Source organism: Populus alba, chromosome 1 (genome assembly GCF_005239225.2).
Source record: "Populus alba chromosome 1, ASM523922v2, whole genome shotgun sequence".
NCBI lineage: Eukaryota > Viridiplantae > Streptophyta > Magnoliopsida > Malpighiales > Salicaceae > Populus > Populus alba.
Window position 1 is genome coordinate 50523480 of NC_133284.1, and position 21779 is coordinate 50545258.

General features: G+C 29.0%; 1 protein-coding gene across 2 annotated transcripts; it reads left to right on the forward strand.

Annotated features, from left to right (window-relative positions):
* Positions 1 to 304: 304 nt before the first annotated feature.
* LOC118059523 (disease resistance protein At4g27190) lies at positions 305 to 6933 on the forward strand. 2 transcript variants are annotated; one of them, XM_035072408.2, is made up of 6 exons: positions 305 to 683; positions 1535 to 1641; positions 1734 to 5017; positions 5697 to 6329; positions 6447 to 6579; positions 6685 to 6932. In XM_035072408.2, exons 3-5 carry the CDS (start codon positions 1745 to 1747, stop codon positions 6549 to 6551), a joined length of 4011 nt encoding a protein of 1336 aa, XP_034928299.1. In that variant the 5' UTR covers positions 305 to 683; positions 1535 to 1641; positions 1734 to 1744; the 3' UTR covers positions 6552 to 6579; positions 6685 to 6932. The 2 variants fall into 2 exon arrangements, with proteins under 2 accessions (XP_034928299.1, XP_073259938.1); XM_073403837.1 differs by having other exon boundaries at positions 6447 to 6933.
* Positions 6934 to 21779: the final 14846 nt, after the last annotated feature.

The window sequence follows — 21779 nt, forward strand, 5'->3', positions numbered from 1 at the left end:
TTTAAATATTAAAATAATTTTTTTAATATTTTATATCCGTATATTAAAATATGAAAAAAAACACTAATTTGATATATTTTGAAACAAAACTCATCCCAACGGTGCCAACTGGAAATTAACTAGGAGAGTCTATTTCAATAAAAAAAAACAAAGGATAGCAATGAAAAACTCGGTGCAGGTCTTTTGATTTCACACATGAGAGTTACTGAACAACAGCCTTGTTGACAATCCCTCCTTTTCTCATCAAAAAAAAAGAAAGAAAGAAAGAAGAAGCATCAATGCCGATTGCCTTAATTTAATAGAGGATCGACAAAAAAAAAAAAAAAAAAAGATTTTTTTAGGATTTTGGGCTTACTTTTAGGCATGGCGCATATGCGAGGGCAATCACAACAACTCAAGAGCAAAACAACACCCTATTAGTGGGCAAGTCTTATTGCTTGAGTGTATGATGCGGAGATAGTCATTGCAGATTTTATTGGCCTAAGTTTGATCCTTTGTTGAGTTCCTTGCAAGTCTTTTTTGTCTCCTTATTCATAATTTAAAAAAAAAAAATAAAAAAAAATTGACCGATCATAGCTTTAGATTAATTATATGTGTTGTTGGAAGCGATGAGGAGCTAGAATCATTCGTGCAGGTGTCGAAGTGATCATCATCAGCCTTCCATTCCTTTCTCTCTTTGCTAGGTGAGCACTTGTGCATATTATTCTTAATTTTATTTGTTCGTAATTATCTTTATATTATGCTTTTTATCTTAATTATTTCATAAAATTGCATTTTTGTGGGAATTGCTGCTTTAAACTCATAAGTGTAAACTATTTTGTTCCAATGTATTCGTTAGATCGGTGGTATGCTATCTTTCACTAATGAAATTCTGTTTATTGGTTTTGAGAAGAAAAAAAAAAGTATTTCTATCTTTGTTTTATGGAAAAAGCTCATAGATCTATGAACTATATATAATCGAGGAAAATAGTGTTTTAAAATTAAGATAATAAAATTGAAACCAAATCAGCTTCGTTAGATAAAGCTGTTGTGTAAATAAGTGATTTTACTCATGGCATAGATAGACATAGTCATTACAGATTTTAGTTGCCTAAGATTGATCCTTTGTTGAGTTCGTTCCATTAATTATGTCATCAAATTCATTTTTTTTTATGGGAATTGCTGCTCTGACTCGTAAGTTAGAATCCATGTAAACTATTTTGTTTTAATACTTCTCCTCTTTTCAACATAAAATCGTTCTTTTATAAATATATTCATTAGATTGATGATATGCTATCTTTTCTTTTTATTGGTTTTGAGAAAGAAAAAAAAAGTATTTCTATCTTTTTTATGGAAAAGCACAGAGATCTAAGAACTATTGTGTAAATAATTGTTAGGGTAAGTGTGAATTTTAACACATGGCATGGATAGATATTGACGAGGGGACAAAAGGATTACAATGATATATGAACTATTGTGTAAATAATTGTTATGTTAGGACAAGGTATTAAAATGTTTATCGTTCTACTTATACCTTGCCTTGTTGCTCTTGAAGCTGGCTTCCATACAGAGCTAAAGGCCTTCTCCTTTTGTTCCTCTCGCTATATTTTATTATTGAGCAGTCAGTACCGGTGCTTTCCGCATATATTTTCACAAATTAAGGTAATAAAATTACTATTCTCATTCTCTCAATGCCTGTTTTACTTGTAATGACTCACTCTCACGTTCTGTATCCTTATTTCTTTGATTTTCAGACCGGTGGAAAATGGATATCGTAAGTGCTGCTGGACCCATTATATCCAAGATAGCAGATCTCTTGGTGGAACCAGTAGGAAGGCAGTTCCATTACATGTTCTGTTTCAACAATTTTGCTAAAGAATTCAATGAACAAAAGAAGAACCTGGTTTCGGTAAAAGATCGTCTGCAAGATGCTGTCCGAGTTGCTGAAAGGAATGCTGAAGAAATTTACGAAGATGTCATCAAATGGCTGGAAGATGCAAACAACGGAATTGAAGGTGCGAAGCCTTTGGAAAATGAAATAGAAAAAAATGGCAAATGCTTCACTTGGTGTCCAAACTGCCAATTCAAGTTAAGCATGGCACTGGCCAAGAAGTCGGAGACTTTCAGAAAACTACAAGAAACTAGCAAAAAGTTTGCAACAGTTTCCTGCAAAGCTCCTCCTCAGCCCATAGAATTTCTTCCATCAAAGGAATTCATGCGCTCAAAATCGTCAGAAGAAGCTTTCGAACAGATTATGAAAGCTCTCAAAGATGACAATGTCAATGTGATCGGACTGTACGGCATGGGAGGGGTGGGTAAAACCACCCTGGTGAAAGAAGTAGGCAGGAGAGCCAAAGAGTTGCACCTTTTTGATGAAGTTTTGAAAGCTACGGTGTCTCAGAATCCAAATGTCACAGGCATCCAGGATCAAATGGCAGATGGTTTAGATCTGGAATTTGACAAGAAGAGTAAAGAAGGGAGAGCAAATGAATTATGGCAGAGGCTGCAGGGAAAGAAGATGCTTATAATCCTGGATGATGTTTGGAAAGATATTGACTTGAAAGAGATAGGGATCCCATTTGGTGATGCTCACAGGGGTTGTAAAATTCTTCTAACAACACGTCTTCAAGACATATGTTCTTATATGGAGTGCCAGCCAAAAGTGTTCTTAAGTCTCTTATCAGAAAATGAAGCATGGGCTTTATTCAAAATCAATGCAGGTTTACGTGATGAGGACTCTGACTTGAACAGAGTGGCAAAAGAGGTTGCGAGAGAATGCCAAGGCTTGCCTATAGCACTTGTGGCAGTGGGAAAGGCTCTAAAAGATAAATCTGTAGATGAGTGGGAAGTAGCATCTGAAGAGCTCAAAAAATCTCAATCTCGGCACATGGAAAATTTTGATGACCGAAGAAATGCATATGCTTGTCTTAAATTGAGCTATGATTATTTGAAGCACGAGAAAACCAAGTTATGTTTCTTGCTATTCTGTTTATTTCCAGAAGATTACAACATTCCAATCGAGGAGTTGACGAGATATGCAGTTGGCTACGGGATATATCAAGATGTGGAGTCCATTGAAGGTGCAAGGAAACGAGTTTATATGGAAATCAAAAACCTCAAAGCTTGTTGTATGCTGTTAGGAACTGAAACTGAAGAATATGTGAAAATGCATGACTTGGTTCGTGATGTTGCTATTCAGATAGCATCATCAGAAAAATACGGATTCATGGTAGAGGCTGGCTTTGGGTTGAAGGAGTGGCCAACGAGCAATAAAAGATTTGAAGGTTGTACAGTAGTTTCGTTAATGGGCAATACACTAGCAGAACTTCCTGAAGTATTGGCGTGTCCACAGCTCAAAGTTCTATTATTAGAACTGGATGATGACGTGAATGTTCCAGAGAGGTTTTTTGAAGGGATGAAAGTAATAGAAGTTTTGTCTCTAAAGGGAGGCTGTTTGTCATTGCAATCACTTCAATTCTCAACGAACCTTCAATCGTTGTTGTTGACAAGGTGTGAATGCGACGACCTAATTTGGTTGAGAAAGCTGCAACGACTTGAGATACTTGGTTTCAATCGGTGCCGCTCCATTGAAGAATTACCTGATGAAATTGGGACGCTCAAGGAGTTAAGGTTGTTGGATTTGACAGGTTGTTACAATCTAAGAAGGATTCCTGTGAATTTGATAGGAAGGTTGAAGAAGTTAGAAGAACTGTTGATCGGGGATAAGAGCTTCAAGGGATGGGATGTTGTTGGATGTGACAGCACAGAAGGAATGAATGCAAGCCTAACAGAACTAAGTTCGCTGTCTCACTTAGCTGTATTATCATTGTGGATACCGAAGGTTGAATGCATTCCCAGAGATTTTGTTTTTCCCAGGTTGCTCAAATATGATATAGTGTTAGGGAATTGTTGGACAGAAACAGAATACCCAACCTCGACAAGATTATATTTGAGTGATATAAGCGCCACATCCTTAAATGCAAAGACATTTGAGCAATTGTTTCCTACTGTGTCTCAAATTGGTTTTCGTAGTGTGGAGGGTTTAGAAAATATAGCATTGTCCTCTGATCAGATGACCTCCCATGGCCATGGGTCGCAAAAGGACTTCTTTCAAAGATTAGAACATGTAGAAGTGAGTAATTGTGGGGATATTCGCACTCTGTTTCCAGCAAAATGGCGGCAAGCTTTGAAAAATCTAAGGAGTGTGAATGCTTATCACTGCAAATCATTGGAAGAGGTATTTGAATGGGATGAAGGAATTAACGAGGAGAAGGAGCTGTCATTTTTAACGACCACCCATGGCCATGGGTCGCAAAAGGACTTCTTACAAAGATTAGAAGTGAAAGAATGTGGGGATATTCGCACTCTGTTTCCAGCAAAATGGCGGCAAGCTTTGAAAAATCTAAGGAGAGTGGAAATTAAGACATGCAATTCATTGGAAGAAGTATTTGAATTGGATGAGGAGAAAGAGCTGCTGTCATCTTTAACAAGGTTACAGTTGTCATCTTTACCTGAGCTCATATGTATATGGAAGGGGCCCACCAGACATGTTAGCCTCCACAGTCTTGCTCATCTGGAGTTGTCATCTCTTCACAAACTGACATTTATCTTCACACCGTCCCTCGCTCAAAGTCTTATTCATCTGGAAACACTACGGATATTCGCTTGCTTTGGATTGAAGCGTCTTATCAGAGAGAAGGATGACGAAGGGGAAATAATTCCAGAGTCTCTTGGCTTCCCCAAATTAAAAACTCTCTCTATAATATGCTGTTATGAACTTGAATATGTCTTCCCTGTCTCCGTGTCTCCAAGTCTTCAGAACCTGGAAGAGATGAAGATTGTTTTCGCTGACAATTTAAAGCGAGTATTTTACAGTGGAGAAGGAGATGGCATCATCGACTTCCCTCAGCTAAGAAAATTGTCTCTTTCAAAGTGCAGCGTTTTTGGTCCAAAGGATTTTGCTGCCCAATTGCCTTCTTTGAAAAAGTTAACCATTTATGACCACGAAGAATGGGGTAATTTGTTGGCACAGCTTCGAGTACGTCCTTTATATTTCTCCATTTTTTTTCTTTTTCTAATTTAAATCGTCAACTTCAATACATTGTGATAATTTGTTCTATCTTTTAAAACAATAGAGTCAAAAAGTAAAAATTGAAACTTTCTTTTTAAATACAATATTTTCTCATTCAAAGAACTTCAAAAGCACCAAATTTGTATTGAATTCAAAAAACATATTTTTTAAAATATTTTTTCATTTTTTTTTACAATTGTTTTCACTTTTTTTATGAAAATAATAATTTAAATGATCAACAATCAAGCATTTTTATTAAAACATTTTACTAATATGTAATATTCAAATTATTTCTTTTTATATTTTTATTTTTGGAAAATGTTATATTTTTTTTTTATGATTATAATTAAATCGAATATAAAAAATTAATTTTTTTGAGTTAAAGTATAATTTTTCATGATTGCTTTTAATTTAACTAATATAAAATAATAAATTGTATTCATATTATCATAAATATGAAAAAATATGATTTTATATTCCCATGACCCATTGCCTTGTCTATCTATATCTTCTTGTTGATAAGTATTTGGGTATTGGGGATAATTGGTTCATCTATTTAACAAAATTATATAATAGTTTCAAAGTGCATAAAAATTACTAGGAATTATATCTAATAAATTGATACCCTTATTGTTTTTTGATGCAGGGGTTTACAAGTTTGGAAACATTGAAGTTGTACTCCCTGCATGTGCCTAACTTGACGTGTATATGGAAGGGTCTCGTGTCATGTAATTTGACTACTTTGAAGGTGATAATGTGTGAGAGACTGACACATGTATTCACAAAAAGCATGATTGCTAGTCTAATTCAACTGAAAATTCTAAAGATATCAAATTGTGAGGAATTGGAGCAAATCATTGCTAAGGATAATGATGATGAAAAGGATCAGATATTGTCAGGAAGTGATCTCCAATCTTCCTGCTTTCCTAATTTGCGTCGACTTGAGATCACAGGATGCAACAAGTTGAAGAGTCTCTTCCCGGTAGCCATGGCTTCAGGTCTCAAAAGGCTTCAAACACTTCATGTAAGTGAATCCTCTCAATTATTGGGAGTATTTGGGCAGGATGATCATGCTTCACCTGCCAATCTTGAGAAGGAGATGGTGCTCCCTGATCTGCACGAGTTGTTGCTTGTACAATTACCAAGCATTTCCTGCTTTAGTCTCAGATGTAATGATTTCTTGTTCCCTCATTTGGAAAAGTTGGAGGTGGATGGATGTCCAAAGCTGACAACAATATTTGGTACTACATCAAATGGTTCAATGAGTGCTAAATCAAAGGTGCTGTATATTTGACATGATTTCTTGCCTCTCTTTTAGTGTTTTTATATCTTGTTTCCCTCAATATTAGGACTTACAAGTTAGAATGTGTATGCCATACTTGAATTGGCTTTGCAGGTATCTCAAGTAGCTGAGGGTTCCAGCACTGGTTGCCTCGTGTTACCCGGCAATGCTAGATGGTGGACCCGGCAATATGGGTGGAATTTTAGCTTTGGAATTTGAAAAGCATGCGAGCAATTCATTCTTGCAGGTAAAATAGCTGCAACTATTTATCATCTATCCTTGTTTAAATGGTTGGATTAAATCAACAAATACGAGATGCCTGGATGATCTTTGTTCTTGATGTTTGCATTAGGTTGGTTGGTTACCTATGTGATGATCAACTCGATATTGGTGGGAAGTAATTCCAGCTGTTTCATTAGCTACAACAATTTATCTTATTTCATGTGTTTGTTGTGTGAACTTCCAGAAATAAGGGTAATGTCATGTAATGTTATGTGTTTAGTAATTTATTGTGCAAACCTCCAAAAAAAAGGGCTTTTGTTTGTTTGCCCATTTGTGTTTCTTTTCAAGTGTCTGAACCTTCAAAAACAAAAGGCATAATGTTTACTTATTTGTGTGCTTATTGTTTAATGTGTGGATTCTTATTCTCCTCATTTTGATGTTTTATTTTTATTACGGATTCTTTATATGTGGTTAACTTGTTATTGTGCGTATCGCACAATAATATGGTTTCTACATGAATATATATAAATACACGTGAATGAGTATATATATATAAAAAATCAATTTACAAATTTATTGACAGAATATGAAATTCCAATATATAAGTAAAATGATAAATCCTCTAGCTTTGAAAAGAATTAGTGTTTGCCTTTGAGATTGTATTTTTTTTTTCAGCGTGTATTCAATTTAATATTTTTAATAATACAAATGAAAATAAACAGCTAATTTAATTTATAAATGTGACTATCTCAAAACAATGTTGAGAAGGAAGAAAGATTAGTAGAATAAAAATAAAATTAATAGACTTTTAAAAAAGCAAAGAATTTTTAATGTTAAAAATAATTTTTTATTTAATAGACCCAATTTTATTTTTATTTTTAAAAGATAACTCTATTTTAATTCTGATTCTTTAGCAACACAGTTTTTCATTCACCATAACACACATTTTTTTTTAATAGTTAACATGTCATATTAATGAGGAGAGGTATTTGAATTGGGTGAGGCTGATGAAGGAACTAACGAGGAGAAGGAGCTGCCGCTGCTGTCATCTTTAACAGAGTTACGGCTGTACTGGTTACCTGAGCTCAAATATATATGGAAGGGGCCATATATTTTACAGTGGAGAAGGAGATGCACTCACCAGAGATAGCATCATCAACTTCTCTCGGCTAACAAAATTGATTCTTTCAAATTGCAGCTTTTTTGGCCCAAAGAATTTTGCTGCCCAATTGCCTTCTTTGCAAGTGTTAACCAAAACCATTAAAGGCCACGAAGAATTGGGTAATTTGTTACCACAGCTACAAGTACGTCCTTTTTATTTCTCCCCTGATTTTTTCTTTTTAAATTTAAATTGTCATATTCAATACATTGCGATAATTTGTTCTATCTTCCTTTAGATTTCTAAAACGAAAGTAATGGATAAATGCTAGCAAATTCTTTAGCCATCCACTGAATTTAAAAGGAGTGAAATTGAGGCCTTTCGGCCAATTAATAAAAAATGGGTTTTTTATCCAATTTTCTAAACAATTAGAGTCAAAAAGTAAAAATTGAAACTTTCTTTTTAAATACAATATTTTCACATTAAAAGAACTTCAAAAGCAACAAATTTGTAATTAAACAAATATATTTTTGTCTCTTATGTATTTGTTTATTCTAACTTAAAATACTAATTAAACAGTCTAACTTTTTAATTTGATTTATGATTAAAAAAAAATATTTTATTATCACAACATAGAATAAAAGTTTAAAAAAGAAACACTCACAGGACTACACAACACATGAGCTGATTAAATGGCAACAATTCCATTAACAAATTTGTGCTACAAGTGACAAAATGAAAATAAACTCAGCAAACAAGATCAGTCCTAATTAATTTTTGACACAAGTATGTTGTCAAGCATTGAACCTTTCCAAATTGCATTTTTTTTCTACTTTTTTTTCAAGTATTTTGTCCCCATTTTCATTTACTTTTGGCATTACACAAAAACATCCCTTTCAAGTTTCAAAACGACGTGCAGCTCAAGCAATGCCTTCATTGCCTACCGCCTTCAAAAAATCAACTCCTTAGTTTCGTCCTTGGCTCGCGTAGAACGACATAAACTTTAAATGACAGTCACGAGATGTTTGACTTCTGCCCAGAATATGAATTGTGTTAACAATTAGCTAATTTTTTAATTCTAGTAATTTTTTTAATTTTAGTAATTTGTTTAATTTAATTAGTTACCGTGGCTTAGAGGTAGAATCTAATAAGTTGAGATAGTTGGTGACTGATAATTTAAGGTGACTGGTACTTGTAAAAGATTTTGTTAGATAGATACGAGGATTTTTAAATGCTTAAACATCTATGTAGGGAGAGAAAATACATTGATATTTAAAAAGATAAATTTTAAAAATATATATGCTAAAAATATTAAAAATAAAAAGATTATAAACCTTAACTAACTTTGAGGATTCATGTGATATTTATAACTTACAAGTTTTGGTTTTTTGTAGAGAAGAGAGATTGAAGAATAATTTTATTTCAGTGATATTTTGAGTTATATTTTATTTAAAATAATATATATTTAATTAATATAAAGTATTAAAGTATCTTTACGGATATTAATTTTTTTTTGAACTAAGCACATTGAACCTGAGATGCGAACAAGGTATTATGGATCAAGGCAGCGCTTGTACCAACCCTAGAGCAGTTAGGCTTTTGGGAGTCTTTTTAAGCCAATTAAATTTTACAAGTTTAACATGAGTTTACAAGTTTCACTTAAACTTCTTTTTATTGTTTCATTATTTTATTTTATTTTTAAATAATATTTCAACATCTAACATTCTTTTTTACTCTCTTTTAATGAGATTCATCTTTAAAAAATAAAATAACAAGGGTTGCCTCAATTTTTTTTAATTAAGTTTTCATGAAAATTGTTATTTTTTGATTTTTTTTTTTTTTTTTTTCTATAGAGTTATCCTGATATTATGTCTTATGTTATGTATTCAACAATTTTACTAAGTTTGATTCATGTTTTTTTTTTTTTTCATTTTAAAAAATTGCATCATCAATACTGTTTTTTTCTTCTAAATTTATATTTCTTTTTCCTAATTTCATACTTCGACATTTTATTTATTTGAAACCGGCTTAATAATAAAAAAAAACATTGGAGCGGATGATATGTCATGAGTCCCAATTACATTTTAAGAAAATAGGCCCCTATACGAGCCCTTGTAAATGGGTGAAGCACTGGCTTAAAAAAAAAAAAAAAACTAAACAATCATTTTTTTTCTTATATTTTTTTAAATAATTTTTTAATTTATATTTAAGTTAATACTCATTCTCTCTGATTTTTTTATATTTAGCATTTTTTAAATAGTGGTTATTTTTTTAAATATTTTTTATGTTTTTAATTTTTAAAAATATTTGTCTAACTCATCTATAATTTTTTTTATGTTTTATATAATTGAAATTTATTTTTGGATAGTATTTGTAATAAGTGCAACTTTGCTAGATATTATTTTTCTTTAATTTTATACAACCAATTTTATATGTGTCAATTTCTAGTATCTATTATCATATGTGTCAATTTCTAGATTCGTTTTCATTTTAAAAAAAAATTATATGGTTTATACTGAAATTTTAAACCTGATATTCACTTTGTTCACCGATCAAGCTGAGTTATATTTAATTTGGGTCTATTTAAAAATGTAATTAATGTTATTTTTTAAAAATAGTTTTTATTTAAAAATATATCAAAATAATATCTTTATATTTTTCAAAAGTTATTTTTATATAAACACATTAAAAACAGTTAAAAAAATTAATTTGAAAACAAATTCAAATTTTTCATTAAAAATATATTGAATCGCAGCCCAAACCCGCTTATAATAGTTTTATTATAAAAACAAAAAAAATTATTTTTATTGTTATCATCTTCCAACGATAGAAGTATCTAAAACTCTATACGGTAATATAGAAAATTGAAGGCTTTATGGCATCTTAACATGCCTTAAATTGGTTTTGTACATGCAGCAGTAATGTTTTCGCTTACCCATGAAGCCACTGGCCTGCATGCACCCAAAAAAATAAAATAAAATAAAATAACAAAAATTGAAATGAGAATCTCTCTTTAGCCTGCAAATGTTGATGTCGTTAGCTTACTTCATAAGTAAACCAAATTTGAAGCAAGGAATGCCTTCTTTTTTTTCTTTATGGGCAAATCATATTCCTTGAGTGGGATATATATAGGGACAATCATATAGCTCGAGTTTCATCCTTGGAAGTGCCAGAGAGTGTTCTTCATTTAATTAATTGTTGTCTTCTTTTCAGCTCCTTTCGTTCTTTTCCACTAAAAAAAACAAAAAAAAAACCTTGAGAGATCATAATTATAGCAACACTACATACATTATATTTCCGTGATCGTGAATCTTCCGTTCGTTCCTGTCTCTTACTACAATGTGTGTATTTCTACCCATTCTTGTGTTTATTTGTTTTTGTTTTTATATTATATTATTATGTGTTCATGAAGAAAGAAAGTGAAATATTTGTTCAATTTAATCTCTATTTTCTCCTACCAGACTCACTCAATTTCTGTATGCAAGTTTTTATCGAAGTCTATCTCGTTGTAGGGTTAAATAATTGTAAATACAGATCGAATACTTATTATTAAAAAGATTATGGTGTTTTTAATTTATTAGTCAATTAGAAAATAATTAGTTTTAAAATCTTCTTAATAATACATATATAAAATTAAATTAAGACTTTAATCTTGATAGCTAACATTTTGAACTTTTACCTTAAATTTGATATGGATGTAAAATCTACAAATTCACAAGACTAAAATTTAAAGTAGGGTAGTGGGCTAAATAATATTACTCTTGTAAAAGTTGGATCTCCTTCAATTTTCAACCTCATCTGTCTATTATAGTTGAAAATAAAAATGAAGAACATTCTAATTAACTATAATGTTTGGATTTAATATATAGTGCATGACTCACTTTCACAACCATAATTTGATATTGACACCGTCATTCCTTTTTATTATTATTATTAGTATATTACTTATGGTTTTTTTTTTAGTCCAAGTATTCACTTTGCTTTATTTTTAGACTTTTTGATTGATTTTTCATGAAATCATTCATGCTTATTGATGTGATCTTCGTATGAAACATGTTTAAAGCTTATTCTCAACCAATCATATTATTAGTCTATTTTTTTATTATCATCAAAACATATAAAAATATGAATGTGTAACTCTAAAGGTCAATAACATCACCACCATTTAGAGTAAAAATACATTTAGACTAGGATTTGCTATTATCAATATTTAATTTAAATCTAGCATTCGAATATCTATAAACTACCAGTTCATCTTCTTCATAAACCATATAGAAATTCTTAGTTCTTTTTAACTACTTAATAATATTCTTAACTATTTTAGTGATCCTCACTTTAATTAAATTAATATTTACTCGTTATGATCAAAATATAAGATAAATTTGATCTTGTACATAACATTTCATATATGATAGATCTTATAGTCGAAGCATAGAGAATCCTTTCAATCCTCTCTCTTAATTTATGTTTTAGAGTATATATCTTTGGAGAGACCAATCCTATGTGAAATAGATAAGTATCCTCATTTAAATTCTTTCGTGCTAAATGTTGAAATGTTTTAGGGTATATATCTTTGGAGAGACCAATCCTATGTGAAATAGGTAAGTATCCTTATTTAAATTCTTTCATGCTAAATCATTTCAACATTTTGTGTATATGTGTGTGTGTGAATTGGGATAACCAAATAACCTTTTAGATATATCTCTATAAATCTTTATTCCTAATATATAGATTATTTAACTCATGTTCTTTATAAAAAAAATTCTTGGTGAACCAAATCTTTCCTAGTTGAAGTAAAGATATGTCATTTCTTATTAAAAATATGTCATCTATATATAACACTCAAAAAAATGACTCAACTTCAACTAAAATTTTTATAAAACATAAGGGACATCAATATTTTTAATAAAACTATTTTTTTTAATTATCTCATCAAAATAGTTATTTTAACTCTTTGAATCTTGTTTAAGTCTATAAATGATTTTTTACCGCTTGCATACGTTTTTGTAATATACATATCTTTATGAATATTCCTATAGAGGAATGCAATTTTTGACATCCATTTGCTAGAATTCATAATATTAGCATGTAACTATAACTTTTGATGTATAGAGTTTTTATTTATTGACAATACTGATGACACTTTATTAACAACATTGTGACAATTTAAAATTAATAACAAATTAATTTAAAGATATTACAGATGAGGGGACAAGGAATTAATTGCTCATTGGTATACTTATTCCTTGCCTTGTTGCTTTTGAAGCTGGATTCCATAACAGAGCTGAAGGCCTTCTCCTTTTGTTCCTCCCGCTATTTTATTTGCCTTTCGCACATATTTTCCCAAATTAAGGTAATAAAAATTCCTATTCTCATTTTCTCAATGCCTATTTTACTTGTAATGTCTCACTCTCATAGTCGGTATCCTTATTTCTCTGATTTTCAGACTGGTGGAAAATGGCTATTGAAAGTGTTGGTGAATCCATTGTATCTAAGATAGCAGAACTCTTGGTGGAACCAGCGATAAGGCAGTTCCGTTACATGTTCTGTTTCAACAATTTTGTTCAAGAATTCAATGAACAAAAGAAGAACCTGGCTTTGACACTAGATCGTTTGCAAAAGGCTGTTGAAGTTGCTGAAAGGAACGCTGAAGAAATTGAGAAAGATGTCAACAAATGGCTGGAGGATGCAAACAACGAAAATCAAAGGTGTTAAATCTACAACATTTAAATTAAAAACCATTAATATTAATATATATATATAATATATTTTTTTTTTTTAAAAATTATTATTTTATAATTTTAATTTCAAAAGCATTCTTAACCAAACACATTAAACTACTTTTTATTCAACTTCAATTTCAACCACAGTTTTAACCAAACACCTATTTTTTCAAACCAACCTTAATTAAAAATACTTTTTATAAAACAACTTTTTTCAAACCACAAACACAATCACTATCGCAATACCAAACACACTCTTAACAGAGTTATGACTGTACTAGTTACGTTAGCTCAAATATATATGGAAGGGGCCCATTAGATATACTGAACTTGTGGTATCTTGACAAACTGACATTTATCTTCACACTGTCCCTGGCTCAGAGTCTTATTATTCATATGGAAACACTACAAATAGAACATTGCGGTGAATTGAAGTGTCTTATCAGAGTCTCTTGGATTTCCAGGATTAAAAAATCTCTATACAAGAGGCTGTGTTAAACTGGAACATGTCTTCCCTGTCTCCATGTCTTCTGAACCTGGAACAGATAACGATTAAATTTGCTGACAATTTAATGCAAATATTTTACAGTGTAGAAGGAGATGCGCTCACCAGAGATGACATCATCAACTTCCCTTGGCTAAGAAAATTGATTCTTTCAAATTGCAGCTTTTGTGGCCCAAAGAATTTTACTGCCCAATTGCCTTCTTTGCAAGTGTTAACCATTAAAGGCTACAAGTACGTTTTTTATATTTCTCCCATGATTTTTTCCTTTTAAATTTAAATTGTCAAATTCAATACATTGTGATAATTTCTTATTTCTTCCTTCAGATTTCTAAAACTAAAGTAATGGATAAATGCTAACAAATCCTTTAGCCATCCACTAAATTTAAAAGGAGTGAAACTGAGGCTTTTCCGCCAATTAATAAAAAATGGTTTTTTTATCCGATTTTCTAAACAATTAGAGTCAAAAAGTAAAAAATTAAAACTTTCTTTTTAAATACAATATTTTCTCATTCAAAGAACTTCAAAAGCAACAAATTTGTAATTAAACAAACCCAGTAAAAGAAATTCTACTTCAATTTTTTGTCAAGATATGTCTATCTTGATAGAAAAAAATGAGGAATGTATTTCTCCTCCTCCAATACTCCAATAGTATAGGTTCAAGCCTCATTCCCTATGTAGAGAGGGGGACTGTTAAACTTGATGATTAGAGTAGTGTTTAGTTATTATTTTAGAATATAAGTTAAAGATAAAGATAGTGAAAATGGAGAAGACATGTTTTCATACATTTTTTTAAAAAAGAATATAAAAATTCATAAAAATAAATTATTCCAAAAAAAGATTTATTTTATGTAACAATCTTCATTTTCGTCAACAAATATATTCTTGTCTCTTATGTATTTGTTTATTCCAACTTAAAATACTAATTAAATAGTCTAATTTTTTTAATTTGATTTATGATTTTTAAAAAAACATTTTATTATCACAATATAGAATAAAAGAAATTCTACTTTAATTTTTTGTCAAGATATGTCTATCTTGATAGAAAAAAATGAGGAATGTATTTCTCCTCCCTCCAATACTCCAATATTATAGGTTCAAGCCTCATTCCCTATGTAGAGGGGAGATTGTTAAAACTTGATGATTAAAGTAGTGTTTAGTATTATTTTAGAATATAAAAAGATAAAGATTGTGAAAATGAAGAAGACATGTTTTCATATATTTTTTGTTTTAAGAATATAAAAATTCATCAAAAAACATTATTCCAAAAGCAAATTTATTTTACGTAACTATCTTCATTTTCTTCAACAAATATATTTTAGTTTCTTATGTATTTGTTTATTCTAACTTAAAATACTAATTAAACACGGTCTAATATTTTAATTTGATTTGTGATTTTTTTAAAAACCATTTGATTATCACAACATGGAATAAAAGTTTAAAAAAGAAACACTCATAGGCCTCCACAACACATGAGCTGATTAAATGGCGACAATCCCATTAGCAAATTTAGGCTGCAAATGACAAAATAAAAATAAACTCAACAAATAAGAGCAGTCCTAATTAATTTTTACCCAATTATTTTGTCAACTGTTAGCCTATTCCAAACCGAGAAAATTGAGTTGGAAAATAAAAGGAATTTTTTTAATCAAATATAAAAAGTAATACCCATAAATTGAAAAATAACTTAAATCAAATTATAAAAGTAATACCCAATATAACTTAAATTTAGCTTATAGTGCGCATGCTTCTTATTCTTACCCATAAAATTGGCAATTTCCTGTACGGCATAAGCTTCTTTCGGTGGAGTTTAGCTTCTTTTTACATAACCCCTTCAACTCTGCTACAGTTACTGAAGGGTTCTATCCAGGAGGGGCATCAAGTTTTAAAAAGAACAAGCAAAGAAAAACTGGCACCATATCAAAAGATGAGCGCTTACTTTCTCTCACTTGTCCCCGTTTTTTTTCATTCTAAAATCTCTAATTACTATTAAATTAACAAGAACATACTAAATGAGAAGGGGTTTTTATTTGATTAATATTTTTTTATTTTTTATAACTTCTTCTCACAAAACACTATTTATTTAATTATTTTTTTAATTAATTGTTTTTTATAAAAACAATTCATTATTTAATTTCAAATTTATTTTGTATTGGATTATCTTACTCCTATTAGACGGATCACATATTTGGTAAGTTGATTCAATTAATTTATTTTTTTAATTAACTTTTTCTTCTCATATAATATTAGGTTGATTGATAATTAGGTTTTATAATTTGTTTTATTTATTTATTTTTATTGGGTTATTTTGACTTCAAGATCCGAGAATTATACTTAATGGGTTAAACTCGATTTGTTTTTTTAATTATTTTGTTTTATAATTTTATTATTTAACATTATATTGATTGAGACTTAAATTTTATAATTTTAAAAAAATTATTTATCTTGCGGCAAATTACAGGTAAATAGAATAGTATAATTTAAATCTTGAGACACTAACGTTTAGTTGAACTACTTCATGGTTGATATGCTTTAAATGAGCAATTAAAATATCAAAAGATTTCTTTCTGAGACACTCCCAAATGTTTAATTATTAGAAGGTTAATTTTAGTTACTCGTCTTTTTGATGCAATGCTTGCTGTTTTTTTCCAGATTGATGATATCTTCTGATTGTTGCTGGTTGTAGATTTCCTCCTTCATCCACCTTCATGACTGCACTCATATCAAATGATTTGCAAACTAACTTCATGTTTTTCTTTTTTTAAGTTGAAAATTCAGTTGAAACCGATCAAGTCTGATTTAGATTTGATAAAGTTAAAATTAAGAATTTTTTTAAGAAAGAAAGAAAATACTACTTTAATAAAATTAATTAATCTAAATTGATGCAATAATCCAATAACCCATGAATTCAAAGTATGTTTATAAATATGATAGCAGTTGTTTTTTAAAATATTTTTTATTTGAAAATACATCAAAATAATATATATTTTTTAAAAATTATTTTTAACATCATCATATCAAAATGATAAAAAAATATATTAATTTAAAACAAATAAATAAATATTTTTTTTAAATACATGAAATATCTAAGTAATGATTCAAATTATTTTATTTTTTTTAAATGGAAAAAAAAAAAAGGTTGCGTACGAGAGAACCTGTGTTCTTAATATCACATGCAAACTTTTTAAAACATTATTGTAATCATTATTGTCGAAAATCACCATTATTATCTTTGTTATTAATATCAGATGCAAAGTTTGTAAAACAATATTATTGTCCTCGTGAAAATGACAGGGAATTGACCTCTTCTCACCATTATTTCCTTGCTTTCGTCAGGACCGCTGAAATAAGGTATAGTTTTTTTTTAGCTCTATATTCTATCTCGTGCTAAGAGGAACAGGAGAATGTTTTGAAAATCAAGAACATGATTTTATGGCCTCAATCAGAGAGGTAATGTGTGGTGCTAAAAGATAACATGATTTTAGGGTTTGAACATGAACCATCTGAAGAGGTTTTTTTTTCTTGTATATTATTGCTTTAATAAAGATAACAAAAAAGAAAAGAAAAGGATAAAAGTAAAACCAGAGAAAGATTAAGAATGCCAACAGAGTGTGGGATTGATATTGTAATATAATATGTTTTTTTAAAATTATTTTTTTTTAAAATTTTTATATCAAAATGTTAAAATCATAAAAAAAATACTAATTTAATATATATTTTTAAAAATTTATATTCGAACAAAACTCATCCAAACCCAAATAAAAAAACAAAAAACAAAACGGTGCCAAGTTAATTAACTGGGGAGAGTATTAAATCAAGAGCAAAACAACACCCTATTAAATCAAATAACAAAAAAACAATTTGAAGCATCAAAGGGTGAAATTTTAAAAATGGAAGGACTGAAATAAAATAAAACCACAAAAGACGGTAAAAAGAGAAAAAGGAGTTGGATGCCACCAATAGCATTTGCCTAAGTTTGATCCGTTGTTAAGTTCCTTGAAAGTCTCTTTTTCTCCTTATTCATAATTTTCTAAAAAAGAAAAAAAGACAAAAAAAAACGATCATAGCTTTACATTATAATTATATACGTTATTGGAAGCGAAGAGGAGCTAGTATCATTCGTGCAGGTGTCAAAGTGATCATCATCAGCCTTCCATTCCTTTCTCTCTTTAGGGTCTATTGAATATCTCTTTAGGTGTCAAAGTATCAAAGTGATGTAATGTATAGAATCAGAGTATAAGATAGAACAAAAAAATTATGACAATAATAGAATTGATTTTTTTTTAAAAAGAAATACAAATTTTGAAAGATTTATTTGAAGACTTTTTTATCAACCTAAGAAACTTGACGTAAAAAACAGCTTCAACACTTGATTTAAAAGGTTCGAAAAAATATTTCTTTCTCCTTCGTTTTTGTTAATTTTTCAGTTCACATGAGTTAAATTCCTACACTTGGTTTTAAAAGGAGTATACACCATCTCAACACTTGGGATCTAAAAATTAATAACAACAGGTTTTTTTTTTTTTTTTTTTTTGTCTTTGTTGAATTTAGTTTTATTAAGAAATTTTATTTTTAAATTGAATTAAATTGATTGATTTTATCTTTCAACATTTAATTTTTTATGTGTTGAGCTCCTGCGTTGAGCCTGGGTCAAGAATTTAATGGATTGTGTGTTTGAGAGTTTAACCCGAGTTTATATGATTCACTCAGGCTTCTTTGGTGTTTTGTTTCTGTTTTTAAGCTCTTTTTTTCTTTTTTTCATATTTCAACCTGGAACATTCTTTTTTACTCCATTTCTATAGGATTTATCTTTCTTTTTAAAATAACACGGATTGCCTAAAAGGTTTTTTTTTTTTTTCGATCTTTGTTAAATTTTGCTTTCTTTAAAAGGAATGTTTTTTTAATTAAATTAATTTTTTTGATTTTATCCTATTTTCATTTAATTTGAGGCAATACATGAGAGAATTTTTCTTTCTATCTTTTTTTTTTTTTTAGAGTTATCTTGATATTATGTCTCAAGTCATGGATTCAATAGATTTATCAAGTTTGACTTAGGTTTTTTTTTCATTTCTTTTTATTATTTTTTTCTTGAGTTAATGATTAAAATCTTAAATTTTTTAAAAAATTGCATCGTCAATAGTTTTTTTTTTACATGTTTTTTTTTTTTTTTTTTTTTCTAAATCTATATTTCTTTCTCTAATTTCATACTTCAACGTTAATTTTATTGGAGACCGGGTTTAATAATTTATTGTGGTTTGTTTTATATATGGTTAACTCAGTCTCTTTACACTATAAACTAAAAAGAGGTGGTAAATTTACTATTTACCGCCTCACAAAACACTATTCATTTCAATAATTTTTATTTTATTTTGTTTTTTTGTTTTCTAAATCTATATTTCTTTCCCTAATTTCATATTTCAACATTTAGTTTATTGGAATCGGCTTAATAATTTATCATAGTTTGCTTATATATGGTTAGCTAAGTCTAATAACTCGTATTATGGGTTTGACGAGTTAGCTCAATTTTTTTTGTCTTTTTATAATTGATATTTTTTTAATTTTATTATTTAACATTGGGTTGATTATGAATTAAGCTTCATGATTTTATTTTGGTTTGCTTTTTATGAGGTCATCCTGGTTTTATGACTCATGTCGCGTGTTTTGCAAGTTAAGTCATGCAGACTCAGGTCTTTTATTATATAATATTTTTTATATTGATTTTTTTTTCAATTTCAACCTTTAACAATAAGTTTATTGAAAATTGAGATTTATAATTTATTTTGATTTGTTTTCTATAAAATTATCATAATTTCATGATCTTGATTGCAGGCTTGGCAAGTTAATCTAGGTTGAGACTCACACTATTTTTTTGTTTACTTTTTATAAAAAATCAAAATAGTTTAGAAATACAAGGGTGTAAAATTGATCACATCCATGTAGTTTAATGGTATATTAAAAAACAAAAGTTATCATTTTGAAAGTTTTATTAAAAATTAATTCATGTTTTTAATAATCATTAAAATTATATTTTGATTCATAAAATCAATCAATTTAATTTAAGCTAACTTTTACGTGATATAATTAAAAAATTGAGCTAGATAAAAAAAAATAAATTATAAAATTAACTTATTAAACTAATAATATAATTAAAAAATTCTTCATGCTTTTAATATATTTTTACATTTTAAAAAAATTTACCCAATGAATAACAGTTCAATAAACTAGTAGAAGCTAGATCATGAGACACTAACGTCAGATGAACCACTTCATGATTGATATGTTTTAAATGAGCAATTGAAATATCAAAGGATTTCTGGGACAGGTTAATTTAATTTAGTTGTCCGTCTTCTGGATGTTGCTTTTTGTAGATTTTCTCCTTCATCCACCCTGATGACTGCTACTCATATCAAAGGATTTGCAAAACTAACTTCATGTAAATTTTTTTTTGAAATTGAAAATTCAGCTGAACCAACCAGATCTAATCTAAATTTAATCAAGTGAAAATTTAAAAAAAACTTTTTTTTTTTTAAAAAAATATGCTTTAATAAAATTAATTAATCTAAATTGATGCAATAATCCAATAACCCATGAATTTAAAGTATGTTTCGAAATATGATAATTGTTGATTTTTAAAGTGTTTTTTGTTTGGAGATACATTAAAATAATATATATTTTTTAAAAAATAATTTTTGACATCAACACATTAAAATAATTAAAAACATATTAAAAAGTATTAATTAAAAAAAATAATTTTTTTTAAAAAAAATACTTGTAAAATATCTATGTAATCATTCAAATTATTTTATTTTCTTAAAAGAAAAAAATAAGTCGCGTACGAGAGAACCTTTGTTATTAATATCACATGCAAACTTCTTAAAACATTATTGTAATCATTATTGACCATTATATTATTGTCCTCGTGAAAATGACATCTTCTCACCATTATTAGAAGAACAGGAGAGTGTTTTGAAAAGCGGGGACAGAGTGAGAAACAAGAACATGATTTTAAGGCACGTGGTCAGTTCCTTGTATGGTCCTCAATCAGGAAGGTACTGTGTGGTGCTACAAGACAAGGCAGAATAAGGTTAAAGGGACCTAATTTACAAATTTTACTCTTAAGGTGTATAGTGAAAATAAACTCTCCCTAGTTAATTTCTATATTTCCATCAAATCTATTTTAGGGTTTGTTTCTTGTATATTATTGTTTTAAATAAAAACAATTTATTTGACTATTTATAAGTTAATTGAAAGACCAGCTATGCATCTAATAATTAAGAAGATAAGAAAGAAGAAAATGATAAAAGTAAAACAAGAGGAAGATTAATGATTGATATTGTAATGTAATGGAATATGTTTTTAAAAATTATTTTTATTTAAAAATATATTTGAATAATTTTTTAAAATTTTATATTGATATATTGAAATCATAAAAAAATATTAATTTAATATATTTTCAAATAAAATTCATGCAAATTTAATTAAAAAAACATTTAAAAAAAAAACTGTAAGGAGAAGATAAGGTTGAACAAGTGACGACTATCTATTGGCTTCTCGGATTACCTTATCTCCATGTCACAGGTCTTACTGTATAATGATGCCATCAATACCCTTGTTCTTTTAGCTTTCTGTATGATGTAATGGGCAGGTCTTATTACTTGAGTCTGTGATGCAAGAGATAGTCATTGCAGATTTTAGTTGCCCAAGTTTGATCCTTTGTTGAGTTCCTTGCAAGTCTCTCTTTTTTTTTCTCCTTATTCATAATTTTCAAAAAAAAAAAAAAACATTGACCGATCATAGCTTTAGATTAATTTTATGTGTTATTGGAAGCGATGGGGAGCTAGTATCATTCGTGCAGGTGTCAAAGTTATCATCATCAATGGAAGCGATGGGGAGCTAGTATC